The sequence below is a fragment of the Dasypus novemcinctus genome, chromosome 13 (assembly GCF_030445035.2).
Source record: "Dasypus novemcinctus isolate mDasNov1 chromosome 13, mDasNov1.1.hap2, whole genome shotgun sequence".
In the NCBI taxonomy this organism is placed as follows: domain Eukaryota; kingdom Metazoa; phylum Chordata; class Mammalia; order Cingulata; family Dasypodidae; genus Dasypus; species Dasypus novemcinctus.
The window spans coordinates 88,350,968-88,373,239 of record NC_080685.1 but is presented as its reverse complement, the minus strand read 5'-3'; the positions used below and the strand labels follow the sequence as shown (position 1 = coordinate 88,373,239).

The following is a 22,272-nucleotide window of genomic DNA, read 5'->3' as shown; positions in this document are numbered from 1 at the left end:
CCTCCTCATTCTGTCCTCCCTGTGATCCTGCCCTTCACCCGTGCAAGCCCTTTCCTTTTCTCTCTCCATTTCCACCTCCAGCCAACCCTAAGGCCTTGTTTCTGGTTTCCTCCATGCCCTAAGAGTCAGGTGTTCTTCCTGCCACCGTCCTTTCATTTCCCTTGAGTCCTGCCTTCCATGCAGGGAGAGAATGGAACTGACACTTGAGAAGGGACACAGAACCAATGGACAGAGGGAATCGCTGCAAGAAGACAGTTCAAGATTGCTGATGATGACAGTGAGAGATGGCAGGGCAGGAAGCAGTCGCCGTGGCGCCCACCCTCCGCCCCCATTCACTCCCCACCACCACATTCCCAGGACTTGGCCCTCTTCTTACTTTTCCTGCAAGAACCAGTCCTCTGCAGCCCACACCTAGAAGCTCCGCCGTGCTGCCTGACAGCACCACCTACTCAATACCCTCCCCCCGCCAGTGTCTGAAACCTGGCAGCCCAGCCTGCTCCATGGGTTTCCAGGAGGAGGCAGGGTAGAGGGGAAAGAACACAGGAATCAAACACACGTTTGCTCCCATCCTGCCCTGCCACACCAGCTCAGATGCAGCAGGTGAGGTACCTCTTTGAGCTTCAGTTTCCTCCTCTGCAACCTGCCTCTTATGATGCTCATTAGCACAAAGTGAGATGCCTGCTGCCACTGCACCACAATGCCTGGCCCACTGCCTGGCCCAGAGTAGGCATTCAAAGAATATAGCTTTTTAAAGGATTGAAGGAATAAATAGCTTTCTAAATTAGAAAGCACCATACTAATGTATATGGGAGTCATTTTTCCAGACAGCCACCAAGAAAGCTGAGACCCTAGGAGTGTGGAGAATGAGTGGGGAGGGCCGATATCACAGAGGGGACTGGGAAAATTAAGCTCACAGCTCTGAGAGTGGGGACAGCTGGGGTCTGGCAGCTTATCTCCTTGCCTGGAATAACTTTGCCATACAACACCCTCCAAACCTCAGGGACCCGCCTGTGAAGCAGCGGCCCTCCAAACGGTGTCAGCTCCTCTGCACGCTGCCTGCTGAGAGGCGCGATCGTTCTCCAGAGGTGGGTTCAGCCCTGTTCAGCCCAACTAGGAAGGCTCTGACAGATAAGCAGGTAACGAGAATGGTGGCAAAAAGGGGGGCCCCGGAGTCTAAACAGAGGTGATGGTGGGGGCGGGATGCAGAGACGGGGAAGCTGCGCAGAAGATGGCGATCCGACACGAGGATCTGACTGAAGATGAAGCAGCTAAAAATAAACAGAATCTGGGCTCTTTTTTTTCACTTGCTTGGAGTCGAGTCAGCTAAGGCAGGCCTGAGAGCCACAGGCTGAGTGAGTGGGGAGAGGGAGGGAGGAGGCAGGGCTGAGGAGGGGGCTGTGTCCTCAGGGAACTAGAAGAGCGTTCAGGCAGCCATCTCTTAGGGGAGCATCGTGGCTGAGGGGTCAGGGTCTGCCTGGACACAGTCCAGCCTCAACTCAAGGGCTGACCAAGTCAAAGGAGAAGGCTCTTTTTCCCCAGTGACCTTGGGTGCTGAGAGGGGAAGGCCTTGACCTGAGGTGAGAGTAGAAGCGAGAGTGAAACTGGAGAGGAACCTGGGGTGATAAAGCCTGAGCCATGTCTTTAGCTGTATCAAACTGCAATGAGGAGCAAGACAGAAAAGCTGTAACTGAACTCCTGAGCGTAGTTTCTCCCTCCCAACAACCCCATCGCTGGAGGAAGATTTGGGCACTTAAAGAGCAGCCTGGAGATATGTTTTGCTGATAGTGCTGAAGAGGTGGGCCTGGGAGATAAATAAAAGGGTATATAAGCCTAAAGATATGGCCTCTGGGGGAAACCTCTGAGCCAGTGTGATCAGGAGGGTGGGGCATAGAGTTAGGAGATACTGGAAGTAGAACATACAGGAGACTTCAGCGTTTGTATAAGACAATCGTTTTCATAGAGACTTCTCCACAGCCATTTGCTACCCAAAGATAAGTCCTGCTAGGCCCAGCCCTGCCTCCCCAGTCCCATGACATCATCTCCATCCCCTCAGCTCTCCTTCCTTATGCTAGGGGATAAGGAATCATCAGCCTAGGGAAAGCAGAAGTCCTGAACTTCCATCAACAATGAGCAAATCCCCAAGGTCCCTAATCCAGGGCCAGGTACTCACATCATCAAGCTTCCGGTCAGTGCCCAAGGCCAGCAGGTTGTTGAACTCTCTCTCCATTACCTGGCGTGCCTGGGGGCCACAGGGTGAGAGAGGGAAAGGGGGGGAGGACCATAGTTCATGACCTCTGTACCATCCTTCTTTCTGTTTCCTTGGGACTCAAGGGAAGAGATGGGGGTTTCAGTATATTTAGCCCATTAGGGAGAAGTATCTGGGATCTCCACCCACCTTTCTGATGCTGCTCCTTCAATCAAACCTCAGTATCCTCTTAGAAGTGAAATTGTAGACCTTAGGGTTCTTTCATATAGAGCAAATTAGCAAAACAAAATTTAATTTAAACGCTTGAGTCTTTTGTGGACCCCAGAAAACTATGTTCTTAAATTGAACCTATTGTGAACTGTTGATTAGATCGGTTACAGGCCATTTGATTACATTGCTCCGGTTGGGCATAGGTTGGGCATAGCCGGGGGTAGGTCTTAATCCTCTTACTGGAATCCTTTATAAATGGAGGAATAAGAAGCCGCAGTACAGGAAAAAAAAGCCGCAGAGACAGAGAGAAACCTCCAGAAGTTAAAATCAACAAACCTGGGAAAGGGAAAAGCCACAGACAGAGCAAGCCAAAGTTGAAAGCAGAGAGGCCCAGAGGAGAGGGGAGGGAGAAGGGGACCCTGCCCTGTGCCTGGTCACCCACAGCTGCAGAATGAGAAAGCATCTCTGATGATGCCTTGATTTGGACACTTCCGTGGCCTCAGAACTGTTAGCTTTTAACCTAATAAATTCCCATTGTAAAAGTCAACTCATTTCTGATATATTGCATTGGCAGCCTTTAGCAAATGAAAATAGATAGGCAACTTTCACTTAATGGAAAAAAAACACACACACATTTTAGCTATAAGGGAGAATTAGGTCTTACTACCTCTCTGGTAGGGTAAACAGCATACAGACCATGGATAGCCATTAAGTACATGTGATAAAATTTCACATCAAAAATTTAAATTAGGGCAAGCAGATTTGTCTCAACTGATAGAGCATCCTCCTACCACAAAGGAGGTCCAGGATTCAAACCCAGGGCCTCCTGGTCCGTGTGGTGAACTGGCCCACATGTGGTGCTGATACGCACAAGGAGTGCTGTGCCACATGGGTGTCTCTCGCATAGGGGAGCCCCACACGCAAGGAGTGCACCCCACAAGGAGAGTTGATCCATGCTAAAAAAGCACAGCCTGCCCAGGAGTGGCACCACACACACGGAGAGCTGATGCAGCAAGATGATGCAACAAAAAAAAAGACACAGATTCCCAGTGCCGCTGACAAGAATGCAGGCAGGCACAGAAGAACACACAGTGAATGGACACAGAGAGCAGACAACGGGGTGGGGGAAGGGGAGAGAAATAAATAAAAAATAAATCTTAAAAAAAAATGTAAATTAGGAAGACTGCCTGGTCATGGATATTGGTGGCCCAAAGCTGAGTGGTGCTCGGAGAAGGCTACCAAGGAGGTAACTCACTTGGAGTTTTGGGAAATGCCAGAAACAAGAAAGTTTCCAAAACTGCTAGCAGATATTTTTAACCATCTTTAATGAAGGATTCCATATTGGGTCAGATTCCACTTCTCCCACAAGCTAAAGAAATGAATAGGTCAGGAAGATAAGGCAGGTTAGAAAGCACTAAAGAGGTGTTTTTGCTACTGCTTACAGATGTTCTGCTAACCACAAAAACAGAATGCATGTAGAGCTGGGAAACAAAGACAGAGAAAAGCAAGCCCATTTCTGGGTGAAATGTATTAACCACAGAGTTTCATAAGGACAGTCCTTGTCAGTATTGGGAACACATTATTATTATATTTTTATAAATGATCAGGAAAGGAAAGCACTGAAGTTTTCAAGTTACAGATGGCACTGCTCCTCTGGGTAGTGAAAGGTAAAAATAACAGGAAAAAACTTCAGAAACATCTGGCAAAGCCGTGTGAGTGGGCAGGAAAGCAACAGACAAGGTTCGAGCTGGGCGAGTGGAAAGAAATAGCATTTGGAGGAAAATCCAAACTCTTCTTAGAGAACCAGGGGATCTGTGTTATTGGTTTTGACTGTTGGCGGGGGGGGGGGGGGGGGGGTCACTGCAGAGAGCCTGCAGGGCACAAAGGCCCTGGTGCTGCCATCACCCCAGCATCATGAGATGGCACACCCCTACCCTCCCACAAGCCAAAACGTGTCTGCTCCTGAAATAGCCTGGGTAGTTCTGGTGGCTGAATTTCAAAAAGAGCTGACAGCTGCAAACAGTCCAGACAAGGGCAGCTAAAATGATCAGGGGACGGAGGCAAGTATATAAGGAAAGGCTAAAAGAATTAAGACCACTCCATCTGGAGGGACAAAGGCCTGGACACGGAAGCAACACAATCAATGATCATGAAATCACAGAAGGTGAGAATTGGCCAAATATAAACATCTTAGACTAGTAGGACCAGGCAGTTCCCTTCCCACAGGAGAGCCTGACAGGGACATATTTAGGACAAATAAAATCAGGAAGTACTGGACCCAACAGGTAGTACATTTCTAGAATCTATTACCCATAGGAAGTTAGAAAGGTCAAAAATATAAATAGGTTCAAGGGAATTTGGTATATTCTTGGGTTACAGCTCCATAATAATTATGCACTGTAATCTAAGGAGATGTCTAATCTTTTGAGCTGCTGGTGGGGAGACAAAGCCCTGGTGTGGAGAGGCTCTGGGCTGGGGACTGGGTATATTTAACTGCCTGAAGCCCGGGGGCAGGAACCAATCCCCAGGGTGGAAGACAGAGCTATGAGCTCCCTGGTCCCCTCGGGCTCCGGGCTAGCTCTCCTATAAGAAAAGTCAGGTCAGAGAAGCAGGAGGAAAAGGCAGGCACAGAGTCTCAGCTGCGAAGATGGGGTGGGGAGGAGATGGGGGCCCCATGGCGTGTGGGGTTAAGCCAGGAAGGGCACGCCATGCTCCAGGCCTGAGCTAGGGGTGCTCCATGTGTGAAGGGAGCATGCTCTCGAGGGTGTAGGTGGGCACAGGGAAGTTTGGGGATAGTATGATCCCCTCTGGGACAGGCCCCAGGAAAGTCCCCGAATCCCTAAACCTGTTCACATGCGACAAAGAGCAAGACATGGAGAGAGATTCACTGGCGGGTCGATTACAAGGTCGCCCACCTGGGTGTTCTGCGTGGGGATCTGGAGGACCAGAGCCAGCGTGTTGTGGTCGAAGTTCTCGTCCAGCGCCAGCAGGGCGCCGTGCACGCCGCTCTCCTGCAGGTTTCCCGCGTAGTCCCGCAGCCCAATAGACTGGACCCAATGAACCACCTGGTCATTGGTCCAGACCAGCACATCTGGAGGGTGGGGGAGTAAAAGGGCAGAGAGAGCCAGCAGGCTGGGCCAAGGCCCCTCCAGGGACAGAGCCCCAGTCCACCCTGCTTTCCGGTTCCCGCCCCTCCACCAACTTCCAACATCTTCTTTCTGTCCTCCTGGGCACCCGAGCTCCTGGAGAACGTGCCCCGCTTCACCCCATTCCTGTCAGCCTGCAGGACTCAGGGGCCATCAGGCTTACAGCTTTCTCCCCAGACCCCTGGTGGGCAGCCCCTGGCCTCCAGTCTGGAATGGCCCTCGTCTCATTCCTTCCAACATTCCAGGATCCTTTAAGACTTGCCTCTCTTCCCGTCCAACCCCACCCAGACCACCAAGTTCCATGGGTGCCTTCTCACACCAGTCTCGAGCACGTTTGTCTTGTTGGTGGCCACTGTCTGTTGTGTGAGGACAGAGGGAGGGGTGTTGCAGCTGACTGGGCAGGGCCTGTTTCTTCTCCATCAGTTAGCAGCAGCCTTTGGGCATGAGCTGCCTCTCCCTCCTCAGCCTCGGAGCTCCCAAGGGTAAGCTGTTCTTCCCTCTCAGATTTGGAGTTTCCTGAGGCACAGAATGCCTCCTCTCTGCTCTCCCCCAAGGCAGGCCCCCTGCTCCCCCAAGGCTGGTCCCACCCCCCTTCCAAGGAGGCCCTGCCCGAGCCTGACAAGCTCACCCCTGATCTCGTGCTGGCTTTCCTCTCGCCTCTTCTCCAGCTCCTTCCGGTCATAATTCAGCCTCTTCAGACACATGATGCCATACTGAAGACTGGTTCTGCAGGTACACAGCACTCCTGAGCCAGAGCCCCAGTGGGGCCACGTTCCCACCACACCTGTCCCCCCAACACCAGCTATAGCACATCGGGACCTACTGCCTCCAGCACCAAAAGCACCTTCCACTGCTCAGGCGCCTCTTCCCAGGCTTCCCAGGCTCGCATCCTTCCTTCCCTCTCTCTGCCTACCCTCTCTCCTCCCTCTCAACCAGGGAGTGGGCCTGAGTGATAGGAGGAAATGGTCTTTGGGTGAAACCAACATGCCCACCCTCTTCAAGCACTGTGCCAGGCACTGGTCCCCACCTCCTGCAAGTCAAAGAAAAAGCAAAACCATATAAACACCTTTGTTTCCCCATTTCACTCAGAGTCTGTACAATGGCCCTCAAAGTGCTACATGATCTGCCCCTTACCTGTGTGACCTCCCCTCTGACTACACTCCCTCTTGCCCTCTCTGCAGCAGCCACACAGACACCTTGCTGTTCCTCAAACATGGCAGGTTCACTGGGCCTCAGGGCCTTTGCATGGTTGTTCTCTCTGCCTGGAACAGGCTCCTCTAATGTCTGCTCAAATGTCACCTCAATCTGATTCAAATGTCATCCTGTCCATCAGATTTTAAAACTGCACATCAGGAAACAGAGTGCTGCCCCACGCAGGAGTGCTGGCCCACGTGGAGAGCTGACACAGCAAGATGATGCAACAGAATGAGACACAGAGGAGAGGCAATAAGAGAGGCAAGTGACAAGGAACTGAGGTGGCACAAAAGAATGAGCGCCTGGGAAACGAACTTGGCCCAGTGGTTAGGGCGTCCGCCTACCACATGGGAGGTCCGCTGTTCAAACCCTGGGCCTCCTTGACCCATGTGGAGCTGGCCCATGCGCAGTGCTGATGTGCGCAAGGAGTGCCCTGCCACGCAGGGGTGTCCCCCGCATAGGGGAGCCCCATGCGCAAGGAGTACGCCCCGTAAGGAGAGCCGCCCAGCGCGAAAGAAAGTGCAGCCTGCCCAGGAATGGCGCCACCCACACGGAGAGCTGACACAAGATGACTCAACAAAAAGAGACACAGATTCCTGTGCCACTGACAACAACAGAAGCAGACAAAGAAACAAGACACAGCAAATAGACACAGAGAACAGACAACTGGGGTGGGGGAGGGGGGACAGGAGAGAAATAAATAAATAAATAAATCTTCGGAAAAAAAAAAAAAAAGAATGAGCGCCTCTCTCCAACTCCAGAAAGTCCCAGGATCAGTTCCCAGAGCCGCCTAAGGAGAACACAAGCAGACACAGAAGAACACACAGAGAATGGACACAGAGAACAGACAATGGAGGAAGGGGGGGAAATAAATAAATAGATAAATAAATAATCTTTAAAAAAACACAAAAAACTGCAACATCATCATCATCACCCCCGGCCCTACACTCCCAAGCCCCCCTACTCTGGTCTAATTTTCTTTTTCCTTAGCACTTTTAACCTATTAATATAGTATACAATAAATTCATCGTTGGTTTTCTGTCTCTCCCAGTTACAGTGTAAGTTCCACGAAGGCAAGAAATTATTTTGTTCATTGATATATCTGAAGCCAGAGAACAGTGCCTGGAACACAGCAGGCACTCCATGAATGCTGAATGAATTAAATGATAGAATCTGTACTAAAAGTACTTAAACAGTACCAGGCACCTAGTAAACACTCAGTAAATAACTAAGCCAGACCGAGAACCACAGAATCTGTGAGTTCAAAGGGACCGTGGAGGGAGGTGGCTTAAGCGATGAGGTGCCTCCCTACCACGAGAGGTCCTGGGTTCAGTTTCCGGTGCCTCCTAAAAGGAAGACAAGCACAAACAACAAGGGGGCGAGGAGAAAAAAATAAATTAAATAAATCTTAAAAAAAAAAAGGGACCATGGAGGTCATCAGTCAAGCTCTTGCGTAAGGCAGGAGCCACCTCTGAGTGGCCACTGAGTCTGGGCTTGCCCACTTCTCATGACAGGGCACTCACCACCTTCTGAGGCAGATCAGTCCTCTTGGGACAGTTTTCATGGTAGCTTCCTCCTTAAACTGAACACTTCTCTGTCATTCCGCCTCCCTGGGTTTTATCATCCATCAAGTGGGGGAACAGAATAGAAAGTCACGCCCAACTCCAACTGTTTCTGACTCTACTAAGGAGGCTATTGCTTTCTCAAGTTAAAATATGCAGATTGCTGCCCTCCTCTTGCCAGGCACACCCCCCCACCCCCACCCCCTGCTTAGAACCATCTTTCCCTCTAGTTCAGAGCTACCACATCTAGGAACCCTTTTCTGGCTCAGGCCATCCATTGATTGCTGAAACCACTGGTTTAAGCCTTGGTCCACCTGAGGGGTATAAAGACACCCACCTGGTGACTGGAAATGCCTTCTAATTTCAATCTCCCTTGAATCTCCAGTCTAGTTCCTAAGACCTTTAAAGCTATTCTCCTGCACAGTAAAATGTAAAGGCCCTGAAGTCTGACCAACCTGGGTTTGAATGCCAGCTCTGCCACGTACTAGCTGGCATTCAGCCTCTCTCAGCCTCAGTTTCCCCATGAGATGAGGTCATACCTTTCTTGCAGGGATGTCATGAGGATTAAATCCAGTATGAATGGGAGGGCTTAGCCCAACCCCTGGAACATAAGAGAAACTCAATAAATGGTCCTACCATTAGGATGAGGCTTCTGATTATTGTATGTGCTTGTTCTCCCCTAACAAAAAAGAAACTCAGCAAGGAAACCCGCTCAATGGCACAAAATGCTCTAAGGAAAAGACCTCCGAGTTGGGTGTCAAGAGATAAGAGTTTTAGCCCCAGTCTCTAACCACCTGGTTGAGTGGCCTGGCAGAACTCAGTTAACCTCTGTTGGGCCTGTTTTCCTGTTTATAAAGTGAGATTTTTAAAAAATCCCCTCCTTGTCAGAAAAATTATGTTTTGTTTTGTTTTTGTTTTGTTTTGTTTCTTAGGTACCAGGCCAGGCATTGAACCCAGAACCTCATATGTGGGAGGCTGACGTTCAACCACTGAGCTACACTGGCTCCCCTGAGTGGGTTTATTCATTTATTTGTTGTTTGTTGGTTTTGTTTTGTTTGTAGGAGGTACTGGGGAACAAATCCGGGACCTTGTACATGGGAAACAGGCACTCAACCACTTGAACTACATCTGCTCCCTAAAAATCATGTTTTAAAATAATTCTTAAAGACATGAGAACATGCTTCTGATATGTTAAGCAGAATAAAAGCAGGTATATACGTAGTTGAGGTAAGGAATGTGCAAATGCTCTAGAGACTGAAGCACACAGGATTCGAGCTGATTACCACCGCCGAATCTGGGTCCCACGTGCTTGGCATACACCAGGATTCCCTCCTGGGGACTGGGCAGGGGGGTGTGGGAGGATTTCCACACTGCTGAATAGGGCTGGACTGATGGAGCCTCTAGCAGCTCTGGCACATCCTGGCTCTAAGAGGGAGCTGTCCTTCCCTCCCCAGCCCTGTCAAGCACTGAGGAGGGGGCAGGTGCGGCTGGGTCAGCAAGGTGGGGTGTGGGAAGACCCAGGCTTCCCCTCTCAAGTCAGCTCCCAGCCTGAGGTCAGGAAGGCTGAGTCCCAGGACAAGAGGCTCTGTGCTGAGGTGACAGGGACACCACAAGTGGCATCAGAAGCCTTGGCTTCCACCTGCACGCTGCTCTTATCCCTGTGTGACCTTGGGCTGCTACTCTTACGTGCCTATTCCTCACCCATAAAATGGGAGGATCCCTTCTAGATTTACCTGTCTATTGCTTATGAGTCGGGAAGACTAAGGACATCCACAGAGCCCCAAGAGGACCTTGAAAAGCCATACACCCTCAGCCCCACCTCTTGTCCCATTATTCACTCAAGGCAAGAGACTTGGCACAAATAGCAACCTGTGCAATTTGAAGCTAGATGTGAGGAACATTAGAATACTTAGGGAGAAGGGCTCACTCAAAGCTGTCAACTCCCAGAACTGTGACCATCCCAGCTTGCTCTCCAACGTAAAGCCTAGTGGGGCCAAACAGGTCGTTGAATGAGTGAAGCAGGCTGGAGGGGGCCAGAAGGAGCTGGGGGAGGCCCACCCATCTGATGGGGGCTGCTACTACCCAGGGCCAGCTGGTTCTTCCCATGCTAGTATGTGTTGAGAGAGTTTTCAACTTTTCAAGAGAAGCCAGAAATCCAGAATTTCATGTGAAATGTCCTTGCATTTACTGGCAATTAAATAATTTTTTGAATACGGTGTGGGCTGAACACAACACATCCGTGGCCCAATTTCTGCACACTGCTGCCAGTTTGGGACCTCAGCAGCAGTCTCTGTAAACAGAAGATCTTTTCGGCAAAGAAGGTAAGGAGAGGATTGCACGGCATCCTCTAAAAAGGGTATAGGCTAAGAACTGAGAGGCTCAGATCTGGGATGCTGGCACGTCAGGGCCCAGAAAGACCTTTCCCCTCAACTCAGAAGGATTCAGACGCCTAAATAGACTATGAATCTTCTCAGGGTAAATGTAGAGTATTTAGCAAGCCCAGAGACAAGTAATAAAATTCCCAACCTAGGAAGAAAATCTCAAAGTAAGTGAAGCTAAACAGAATGACTTCTTATGTCTTCAGGGTGAGAAATGAGGGGACTAAATAAATCCTCAAATCGCACGATGAAACTAGGATTTGACAAGGGAGACTTTCTCGACAGGGAGAGCTGTTACCAGCCAGAAGCACGTCTATTTCTGGGACAGACCCCGGCCTGGAGATCAGAGCTAGGGGAGTCCCATCTGGGGGGGGCCTGGCCCCAGCCGTGCTCACCGGTGGAAGCTGTCTACCATCTTCAGGTGGACACGCAGGTCCTTCTTGGTGAGGTGATCCAGCATGCGTGCGTCCACCAGGCACTCCATGAAGTAGCTGCGGTACTGGGGGAGCCCCAGGCTGGGCAGCCACTCGTTCCCAATCCACTCGTGGTTCATGTCGCCGTAGGCCAGGGTCTGGGGACACAAGATGGGGAGGTTACGGGAGGAAGGAGGCAGTGCCCGTAGGCTGCAGCTGGCTTATCCGGTTGGGAGAAACATCACTCCATTCTCCATCCAGGAGGGCGGCGGGGCAGTTCATTAACATCCCAGTTTCTTTTCACTAAGGTCCTGGTAGTGGCGGGAGATGGGGATTTTAAATGGAACTTTTTAAGATCTCAAAATAATGAAATTCCACTCACATAACAATTATCTACACTAATGAACAGACGCAGCAGATGACATGAAACCCTTCCTGTCAGCGCTGGAAGGCATTGTGGTGTTTTGCAGCAGATGTGCCTTCCTGTTCTCGGTGAGCCCCAAGCCCGCGAGCCGGGGGGACATGCAAAGTGGCAAAGGGAAGCCGGCCTGGCTCCGGGAGGCAGCGCCTCACACAGCCCACAAGGGAGTGAAGTGTTGGCTAAAGATGTAAAAGTAAAGGCTGGGGGCCCGCCCCCGAACGGCCAGCTCTCAGTTCTCCAAGGCCTGGTCCTCTGCTCCAAGAACCCTCCAGCTCCTTTGCTATAGCTCTCCCCACCCACACTCCCTCTCCCCAGTTCTGAGAAACCTCAGGTCTCTGCTCAGCAGTGGCCTCCCTGACTGTGCCATTTTTAGAAGGCTTTAGTTTTACCAGCAACCTCCATCCCTCTCCTTCCTGTTCCTACTTACGTTTTTCAGATGGAACATTTTTCTTTTATTAACTTTTAAAATGAAATTATTGGCACATATAAATATATATATATAACTTGAAAGAATCTATTATAAATCTGTTCAAAGAACTAAAGGGGACCACATCTAAGGAAATAAAGGAAAGTATGAGAACAGTGCCACACTAAATGATGAATATCAAAAAAGAGAGAAAAAATATGGAAGTGAATGTGGCTCAAGTGGTTGAGCTTCTGCCTCCCATATGGGAGGTCCTGGGTTTGGTTCCCAGTGCCTCCTGAAAAAACAAAAACAAATAATAGGTAAAACAAAGGAAAAAAAAAAAAAAACCAATTCAGGGAAGCTGATGCTGCTCAATGGTTGTGCACCAGCTTCTCACATATAAGGACCTAGGTTCAATCCCCAGCCCCCAGTAAGCTAAAAAAAAAAATATATATATATATATATATATATATATATATATATATATATATATACACAGATATATATAATGTGAGTTATTAAGCATAAAAATGACATTGACTTCTCTGGACCCATCATCCAAGGTAAGAACTGGAACATTATCCACAGCAAGGCATCCGCCTTTGCGCTCTTCTCCCCTCCCTTGCCTTGCTGCCCCTCTAGAGGTAACCACGCCCCTGAGTTTTATGTTTATCATTCCCTTGCTTTTAAAAAATTTACAGTTTTTACAATCACTGATGTATATTTCTTTGAACAACATATCATTAATAGTGCTTATTTTTGAGTTTTATTATCAAATACTTATGAATCTTGTGGGGCTTCCATTTCTCAATTAACTATTTCTAAGTTTCATCCATTTCCTCTACTGAAGAGGTATTTACTGTGTGAATATATGATCATTGGTTTGTCCAGTCTCCTGCTGATGAGGTTTTTTTTCTATAAGCATAAACAGCACTGCTCTGTGCTTTTTCCCACAGCATTTAGCACGTCTTAAAATACTGTCCACGTATTTGTTTGTTTACTGTCTGTCTCTCCACTAGAATATAAGCTCCATAAGGGCTTGTTTTGTGCACTTCTGTATCCAAAGAGTCTGGAAAGACCTAATACCTAGTAGATGCTCAATAAATTTTTTTCTCACTAAATGGATGAATGAAGAGTCTCTGCTAAATTCTGTGAGAGGCACAGGAGAGAAGGAGGATTCATCCCAATCTAATCCACATCATCTCTGGGAGGAGAACCAAATCAAGGGGAAGAACAGGGCAGGCTGGGGGCACAGCCCTCCAAGCTGCTCACCTGCCATCCTGAGAGACCAAACCAGCAGCTGAGGGGGAATGAGGGGAGGGGGACTTCAGCAGAGAGAACCTGTGTGAAGAGGGACTCACTGGGACCCAGATGGTTATGTGAAGGTGGGGCCCTATTGGCAGAGGATTGTCCTGAAGCCCTGAGAGTTGGCTCTGGAGAAGGGAAGGGGGTCTTACCTGAGCCCAGCTGCCCTCCTCACTGTCCTAGCAGGAACGAGTGCAGCGTGTCAGGGGAAACAGGCAAAGTCAACAAACCTGTCAGCCTTCACCCCAGGCCCCATCAGGAAGAGGGAGAAGATGGCCCAATAGCTGGGTGGGCGACCAAGGAAAGCTTGTTGGGATGGTTAAGAGAAAAAGGAAGCCTGGTGCATGTTTGTGGTGAGAGAGGAGCAGTGTGTGTGTGTGTGTGTGTGTGTGTGTGTGTGACAAAGACACACTTACACACTTCCCAGGCTTGGCTGTGAGCCCGGCAAGAAACCAGGCTCTCCCAACCCTCCCTCTTCCTCCGCCAAGAATCAAGCACAAGGACAGGGACTCTGGCTTCAGGCCTATAGCATCCAGAGCAAAGCCCCCTCCAGCCCAGCTCTTGTCCACTGCAGGGCACCAGTGACCTAGGATGAGCTTGTGACTCCCTAGAATAGACTCCTCACACACGCACACACAACTGTTCCCAATCTTACCTCTTTCCCCTATCAACCCAACACCTGAGAATAGAACCCAGTCACCACCCTCCACCTTCCCACGACCTTCCCCTCATCCTCAAGGGAGTCAGCAGCCCTAATGCCAGGCCCAAGCCCCAGGCCCAAAGGCCAGACTCACTGTTTTAGTGGATGTTGCTAGAGTTTCCATCTCTTCATGGGTGACCCAGACGTTCCCAGAAGACTGTAAGCAGAGGAAACCTAGCTGGTCCTGGGTGTGGGTCCCCAGGATCCCCATCAGGATGGGAGCCCCGAGGACAAGGACAAAGCTCCCTTCCTCTGACACCTCCCATAGGCCCGACCCAGAGCTCTGCACCTGTCAAGCTCAGACCTACTAGATAGCAGGGACACACCTCTTTTATTATTGTGTCCACATTTCTTAGCACCATACCTGGAACCCAGGAAGTCCTGTGGAGGCTGACCCCAAGCACAGAGAAGGATTACAATGAAATATTTTGCTCCAGGGGCCCCACGGAGTAGCCTGCATTCCCATGGAGAGTTTGAGGACAAGGGCAGAATTTACAGGTGCCCTACTCCCTCGCTTCCCCCAGTCTGACAATACCACAGAGTCCCAGAAGTCCTGTCCTGGAAACTCTGCCCAGAGACCTTCAATTGTTGGCCAGGCAAGGATGGGAAAATGGAGCCCATGGTGGGTAGAATCAATGAATCAATGTCACCTCCTCGGAGACCAGGCAAAGCCTTTGTGTGGATGGGGGTGGGGTGGGACTCGACGCTACCATCTTCCCAAACACCAATAGGAGGCTGTGCAAATGCTACTCCAGGGCCTCTGAAAATATCCGGGATGAGGAGAGGACCACTCACAGTCCTGGAGGTGGGCGGGGCGGAGGGGCTGGTCAGCGACACCATCTCCTGGATGGCCAGCCGGAGCTTGAGCCGGTGGAGGGCGTTGCTGATGCCGATCTCCCGCTGGATCTCTGTGTCCGACAGGGCGGACATGATGGCACCGCTCTTGACATTGGCCCGGCAGGCTGCCACGTACCAGGCAGGCATCCCCACCCAGAGCTGCAGACGTGGGACATAGGCGGGTAATTCAGCCCCTTCCCCAGGATCTGGGCACCATTGCCAAGAAATTAGAAATACCAAGGGGCAATAGTCTCAGTAGAGCAAGTGCAAAACACTGGGACTTGGAAATGTAGAGATGACCATCCTCAAATCCCTCTCTCTCCCATTTTACTAATGAAAATTCTGAGGCCTCGGAAGGTGAAAGGGATTTTCCCAGCATCCCATGGGTGAGTATCTCCTGGGGGACAGTCTATACAAAGAGTCACATGGCCTGTGAAAGTCTAATGCCTCAGTGATAATTAATACCGTTAATACACACTTAGCTACCCATGAGGCACCAGTAAGGAGGGCCTCAATTCTGTCCTCCAAAGTAACTCGTGAGGGTTAAGAGGGTTAAATACTAGACATGGCACTTGTATCCTTGGCAGGAGTGAAACATGCTGGAAAAGACACTACCCTCGGCCTCAAGAGTCCCTGTCCCACCCCCTATAACCTTCCCACCATGCCCCTGAGTGGCCCACCTGTGCCCAGGTTTACCTCCAACCAGGAGACCACAGTAGGCCCATCCCACTGAGCGAAGGGCGTTCCTTTCCTGCGGGCATCTTCAAGCAGCTGGTGTCTTACAGGAGGAAAAACAGACTCACTGGTCCTTCCTGCCTCCCAGCTGTGCTTCGTCCTAGGGACTGCTGGGCTATGCCAAGAGTTGGACTCACAGTACCTCTGCTCCCCCGCCCTGGGACTGCCAGCTCTGCTCTGTGCCTGAGGCAGTGTGACACCCAGAAGTGAGACAGGAATACCTCTCCACCCCCAGAGGGTGTTCGTATGTGTTTGCATTTGACCTGACACACAACTGACTTACCCATTTTAGTCTTCTTTGCCAGAGACCCACAGGGCCCCATCACCCTCCTACAGCCCCCTGTCCTCTACTCCCGAGGGTCAGCCTAAGAGCCACCTCCCAGGCCCCAATGCACCCACACGGACCTGGCCAACCCAGTTCACCAAGGCCCCCTGAGCTCAGCACCCATGGCAGCCTGGAAGAAGGGACGACCCTGGCTGTGGCTCTTACTTCTTCTTCAGCCGCCGGTCCTTCTCGGCCTGGGTCCCCAGCTTGGCAGGCACCAAGGGCTCCTGCAGACTAAGCTCGGAGTCTGTTAGCAGAACTGGAAGGGAAGAGATGGGTGTGTCAGCAGACCCTCTGCTTCTCCGCCTGGACCTGCACCAGGGAGGGGGAGCAGAAGCAGCAGGAGGCTCCCCTGAATCTAACAAGCCATGAGTGCACCCAGGGCCTGATGGGACTGCCCGTTATTCCTGGGACCTCCCTGCCATGTCTGTGCTTCCAGTCAGCCCCAGAGTGACATTAAGGAGGTCATCCCCAGCCCAGGGAGCTTTCCCCTAGAAGCCTTGACCCCAGAGATGTTTTCTAGACAGGATGGGCTATAATTGTTCCTTGCTAATAGCAGCAGAATCCTAGACAGAACCTCTCCTTCCTCCAAGCCAAGGTGCAAAGGAACGCAGAGAGCCATACACAACCCTCAGAGAGGATTATCCTGCTGGGATGAGGGGTGGGCACCCTCAGCCCCTCTCTCTGGGCACACACTTGTACAAAACGGCAAAGGGAACGTGCACAGCTCTGCCCGCCTCCACTGAGAACCTTCTTGCATTGATGCCAGAGCCTTACAGAATTCATGGCAAGGGGCAGCACCTGAGAATTCATTTCTATCTAAGAATTTCCACTCACTCTCCATGGTATACAGAAGGCAGTGGATGTGAGTAATCCAGAAACCAATCTGAGAGGAAATCCTAAGACTTCACAAGTAATGCCTCTTCCCTTCCATCCGACCCTTTTTAGCTTCCCAGATCTGTGGCGGGCTCCACAACTTCACGTCCCCACTCAGGCTGGGGTGGGTGTAGCCCCTCGTTCCAGGCTGCCTTTCCTCCTCACTCAGCTAGAAGCATCCTGAGCTGCAGGAAGGTGTGATTAAACATTTGGCTCCAGAGGATCTTTTCTACCAGCTGATCACATCCCTCGCCTGCATGAAATTCCAATAACCTCACCCTCCTCTCCCCTTCCCGCCTCAGGGCAACTTTTTAAACCTTTTCAGCAGATTGGACAAAGCTCTAAGAGCTGACCTGAGTCTAGCTGTCCAGACCCACTTCCCCTGCTCCCCTCCTTCCCCACCTTGATCCCACTCAGTTGTGTACAGGGTGCCCCTTTCTCATAACGGGCTCCCCACCCCCACCACCACATACTCCTCTCTTCCTGGCTAAGTCCTAGTTATCCTTCCAGGTTCAGCTCAGGTGTTGCCAGGCAGAGAAGACCAGTCCTGCTGCCCCCTCGCTCCACGGCTGAGTTAAACAGCCGTCTCTTCTGAGTTCCAGAGCACCCTATCAATACAGCGTTGGAGAATCACCACTTTACTTATTTCCATTTCATTAGCAGCTGAGCTCCTTGAGAGGACGGACTATCACTCCAACACCTAGGACTGCACCTTGGATACAGGAGTTAATGGATGTTTGCTGAACAAATGACTGAAGAGATGAGGGGGGAAAAGGAAGGGAGGGGGAGAAAAGAAAGAGGAACAGGGCGAGGGGGAGGAAGAAAGCTCCCGGGTAACGTGTACGCACCCCTGCCAAGCATGTGCCATAGAGTAAATCTCCCCTTGACCAGGGCAGCTTGAATTTAATGTCAACAAAGCCATAAGGAGGAATTATTGTGCTGCTGAGTCCTGGAGGCCAGAGAGACGAGAAATCAGCTCCCATCAAGAAGTGACCCTTCTAGGCGGCGGACTTGGCCCAGTGGTTAGGGCGTCTGTCTGCAATATGGGAGGTCCGCGGTTCAAATCCCGGGCCTCCTTGACCCGTGTGGAGCTGGCCCGTGTGCAGTGCTGATGCGCACAAGAAGTGCCATGCCACACAGGGGTGTTACCCGCATAGGGGAGCCCCACGCGCAAGGAGTGCGCCCCGTAGGGAGAGCCGCCCAGCGCGAAAGAAAGTGCAGCCTGCCCAGGAATGGCGCTGCACACATGAAGAGCTGACACAACAAGATGACACAGCAAAAAGAAACACAGATTCCCGTGCCGCTGACAACAACAGAAGCGGACAAAAGAAGACACAGCAAATAGACACAGAGAACAGACAACCGAAGTGGGGGTGGGGGGGGAGAGAAATAAATTTAAAAAATAAATAAATCTTTAAAAAAAAAAAGTGACTCTTCTAAAGAAAAAAGGAAGCAATTTCTCTTGCCTGGTTTTGCTCGTTTCCTCCCTATGGAGCCTAATAACATCAGGAAAACCTCAGAGGTCCACTCTTCCACTCCATACAGGAATCCCTTCTACAGCCTTGAAAAATAAGTTGCCATCCAGCCACCACTTTGCATTTCTGGTGGAAGGAGCTTTCCACCTGATCAGGCAGCCCCTCCCCGCAGGGAACTATCTCTAACAGAACCCTGGACCCGAAATCTGCCAGCCTGTGGAGGCGGACAGGGAAGGCCTGAATGCACCCCTGCTGCTGACTCCCCACCCCCACCCCTTCACTAGCACGGGGCAGAGACCGTGGCCCGTGGCTCCATCCCGGCTCAGCTGGATCAGCCTGCCCTTCTCCTTCTTCCCGAACAGACGGCCGATGGACGACTTGATGCCCTTGCGCTTGGCGCTCTTGTGTAAGGAGTCCTGGCTGCTGTTGCTGCTGCTGGGGTTGCTGCCCTGATCCTCCAAGGAGCTGAAGGATGACAGCCAGGAGGGGGTGGAACGAGAAGAAACATACTTAAATTACAGTAGGAGAGGTGGAAGGTAGGCCTCGGGAAGAACTTACATTCAGCGTCAGAGTTGGGGTGGGGGTAAGGGGTATGAGCAGAGCAGGTGCCGAGAGACATGGGAATGTCCTTCCTGATGGTGTTTCAAAGAGAAGTGAGATGTTTGGGTGCCTGGGATGGGTGAGGTGCAGTCCACTCAGAGGCAGGGGCAGGGCTGAGATGACCTTGGGAATGGAGAGACTAGAGATGGGGCCTGTTCCATTTACCTCTTGCCTTCTTCCTGGCTCAGGGCTGGGTGGCCAAGCTTCTCTAATCGCAGCGTCCTGGGTGAGGAAGGAGGAGAAGTCTCACATTTTATGGTGGCTTTATCCTCTCGGTTCTCTTCCCGAGACACTGGCGACTGAACAGACAGTGGAGCCGTCAGGGGATAAAGGGAAAGATTTGGGGCCTGCCTACCCAGCCCAGACGAGGCAGAAGAGCAAGGAGAAATGCACTGGGGGGTCCAGACTCAGGTTCAAGGGCCCCGGGGACAGAGGCCAAAAGGGAAGGGCCTGGGGACTGTTCACCCTGTAGTACCTGAGTCATCAGGCAGCACTCACCAGCAGCTTCCTCCTATGCTTTCTTAAGTCACTGGGCTGGAAGAGAGAGTGAAGGGTGAGTTTGGACTACCCCGTCTGGATGCCTTAAAGCCAACCCCGAGAGGGGCCCAGTGGCCTTAGAATGAGGAGACACCATTCAGCTCCCTCCCCAGGCTCTCCCTGGCCCCGTCAAGGCCCTCAGTCTTTTGCAGAAACTATCGCAGTGCCAAAAAGCTGGCCTGGAAAGCTAAGTCCGGGCAACCTCTGGAAGAGAGGAAGGGGTGTGGGCAGGGGGTGAGTTTCTTAATTATTCTGTGCTTATCCCAGGAAGCAGGCAAGGAAGATACTACACAGGCCCTTTCCAAAGCCAGAAGGACACGTTGGTAGCCTGACATCCGGGACCTGCACATAGCCTGGGAAGAAGATGCCTAAGGCTGACTGGGTGAGCCCCGCAAATGCCTCTCAGCCGGACTCCAAAGCCGAGCCCGGGGATGCCAAGGCACACCTCATCAAATGCCCCGCGACTCTCACCAGGGTCATGACCCCCATCCGGTCCAGGTCCTGGGCGGCGCTGCGGGAGGTAAGCTTAGGCGTGGAGCGGCCGCTGAGCGGGGGGGACGCGCTGGCCAGGGACAGGGCAGTCAGAGAGGTGGGGATAGAGCCGCGCTTCCGCAGCTGCGTCAGGTTTAGGGCCTCCATGCTGCCGCTAGTCACTCGCGTCTCAATCTCCTCGGCGCGGAGCTCGGTGGACTCCTTCTCTTCCTGGATCATCCTAGGAGGCAGGCAAAGCCGGGTCTCACCGTGATCCCCAGCAAGGACAGGCAGGAGGCAGGTGCTGGGTGCTGCGGGCACCACCACCCCCCACGCATCCACCCACAGAAGGCAAGGTCCAGTGCACGCCACTGTCTCCCCCTTTGCAGGGATAGACAGGGCGTAGCCAGGAGCCTTGTTTCTGCCACACCCTAGATTGGGAATGGATCCCAGGCTCTCTTAGTGCCTGCTGGGTTCCATGAAATCAGTTGCTGGGAAAGGAGTGTTCAGTCGAACAAACCATCATGGAAGGCGGACTCTGCCACTAACTAGAGGGACCAGTCAGGCACTTTGCTCTCTGGGCCTCAGTTTTCCAAAATATACAGTGTCAGGAGTGCTCAGAACCTGCAATGGATGCTGATCCCTAACAGAGTTTTCCCTGTTCTGTGGGAAAATGAGAAAAAGAATGGTGTATGTTTGTGGCCCTCAGAGAGAAGGAGTGCTGGGGTGTATATACACACTCACACACACACACAGAAACAGCTGAGGGGAAGATGCCAACCCTCCTTTATGGAAAAGGGCTTGTTTTTATTCTGAGAATATTACTTTCCTACTTTAGGGATGGTAAAATGTTCTTTCTTTTACAGAATGGTATCTATCTTTTACATTGCATTTAGCTGGCAGTCCTTATGTTAGCACCCTTCTACTTTTTAATTTTTATTTATTTTTTTATTCTTCTGAAAAGTCCAAAACTCTGGCCTCTGAACCAGATGATCTCTAGGACCCTGCAAGGGTCTGCTGCAATCTGGCTCTGACTTCCCTTGCTGTTTGTCATTCACATTAATAAACTCTCAAAAAGGCAGGGTAAAAGGGAGGGTTTTTGACACCTTTCCCTGGCACTGGGTTCTGTCTGATGCCTCACTGGGTATGGGAAGCCTGGCCGAGCGGACCACGCTTGCCACTTACTAGGTGTTGGCCTCGGGCAAGCCGCTTAGCCTCACTGAGCTACCATTCCCTTGCGTACAAGGGAGGGAACGCTGCCTAGCCCAGGGGCACGGTAAGGCTGACCGTGGCTTTCGCAAAGCTCCCACCCCGTTGGGCTCAGTATGTGGGAGCTCAACTCTTGGTGAAAATGATGAACTGCAGGAGCCAGGGGAGCTGCAGCAGCCACGTCACGGCCCTGGGAGGGAGGCGAAGCCTGAGAGGTCCTTCGAGGACCCTGCCCCATCCTTGCTGGGGATCACTGGGCCCAGTCTTGCCTGATGCCCCTCCCAGGGTGCCTACACTGCGGCCCTCTAAGGGGGCAGCTGTAAGAGACAAGCACATACATGTGGAATGTTCTTACAGCGCCCAAGCACAAGGGGCCCTATCCTTCAAGGAACCCCCTGGGTCCCTCATCCCTACCCTGACCTGATCTCCTCATTGATGGCATCCAGCTGCTCCTGCAGCATCATGGCCAGGGTCTGCGCATCTGAGTGGCCACTGGGGGAGACAACGTCCATGGAGCCCACCAGGCCCCCTGGCTCATCCTCGTCCACATCAGATATCTCAGGGTCACTGTCAAAGGTAGGGGCGGCTGTGGGCAGCACCCCAGGCAGTGGAGAAGGCTCCCAGTCCTAAGAAAAGAAGGAGGGCAAAGGGGAAATAAAAAGACATCCCAGATCATGTATGAATGATATACTTCAATAAAAAATTAAAAATAAAAAAAAAAAAAAGATACTTAACAGTAACTGTAAGCTATCAGGCAAAGACTCATCCCTCCCTGGGGCTGCAGGATCAAAAAGGACAAAGTTCTCTCCTTTTCCGTGTGTTTTCTTAAGCGAGTGTGGGTTTATATCAGCCCACCAAGGGGATCAGGGCTCAAGTTGAGTCATGCCCTTCTAATATGGTCAAATCAAAAGCCCTAAATTGATATTACCAAGTAAAAGTAATAATCTTTAAATTTAATATAATCATAGGGTATCTGTAGCAGTTTGATATGGTTATGAATTCCAAAAATAGATATTGGATTATGTTTGTAATCTGGGTGTGATTAAGTTATGATTAGGGCTTTGATTGGGCCATGTCATTAAGGCGTTGAGATAAAAGGCATGGATAAAAGTCATGGCAAAGGACAGTGTTAGGGGTTTTTGATGTTGGAGTCTGATGCTGAAGCCTTAAGCTGGAGCCTGGGAAGTCAGCACACAGAGGAAAGAGAAGCCAGCCCCAGGAAGAGAGGAATGCTGAGCCCAGGAAGAAGCAAGACCCTGGAAGGGA

The 22,272-nt window shown here is 51.3% G+C and overlaps 1 protein-coding gene across 9 annotated transcripts in view; it reads right to left on the bottom strand.

The window, feature by feature from the left end:
• Positions 1-22,272, bottom strand: part of PPFIA4 (PTPRF interacting protein alpha 4) — a 54,010-nt gene that overhangs the window by 5,207 nt on the left and 26,531 nt on the right. For 6 of the 9 annotated variants that reach the window (XR_009180196.2, XR_009180197.2, XR_009180195.2 and 3 more), the window contains exons 15-28: positions 21,427-21,632; positions 19,798-20,038; positions 19,288-19,323; positions 18,955-19,088; positions 18,488-18,654; positions 16,004-16,097; positions 15,475-15,556; positions 14,737-14,937; positions 14,036-14,098; positions 13,394-13,420; positions 11,092-11,267; positions 6,191-6,288; positions 5,332-5,507; positions 2,171-2,239 (exon numbers count right to left, since the gene is read on the bottom strand). Coding sequence is in view for 2 of the 9 variants with exons in the window: in XM_058274982.1 (XP_058130965.1) it covers positions 2,171-2,239; positions 5,332-5,507; positions 6,191-6,288; positions 11,092-11,267; positions 13,394-13,420; positions 14,036-14,098; positions 14,737-14,937; positions 15,475-15,556; positions 16,004-16,097; positions 18,488-18,654; positions 18,955-19,088; positions 19,288-19,323; positions 19,798-20,038; positions 21,427-21,632 (1,770 nt within the window). In the remaining 7 variants the exon portion in view is untranslated. The remainder of the gene's footprint in view (positions 1-2,170; positions 2,240-5,331; positions 5,508-6,190; positions 6,289-11,091; positions 11,268-13,393; positions 13,421-14,035; positions 14,099-14,736; positions 14,938-15,474; positions 15,557-16,003; positions 16,098-18,487; positions 18,655-18,954; positions 19,089-19,287; positions 19,324-19,797; positions 20,039-21,426; positions 21,633-22,272) is intronic. The other 3 variants (XR_011645532.1, XR_009180201.2, XM_058274984.1) reach the window with 1 other exon arrangement.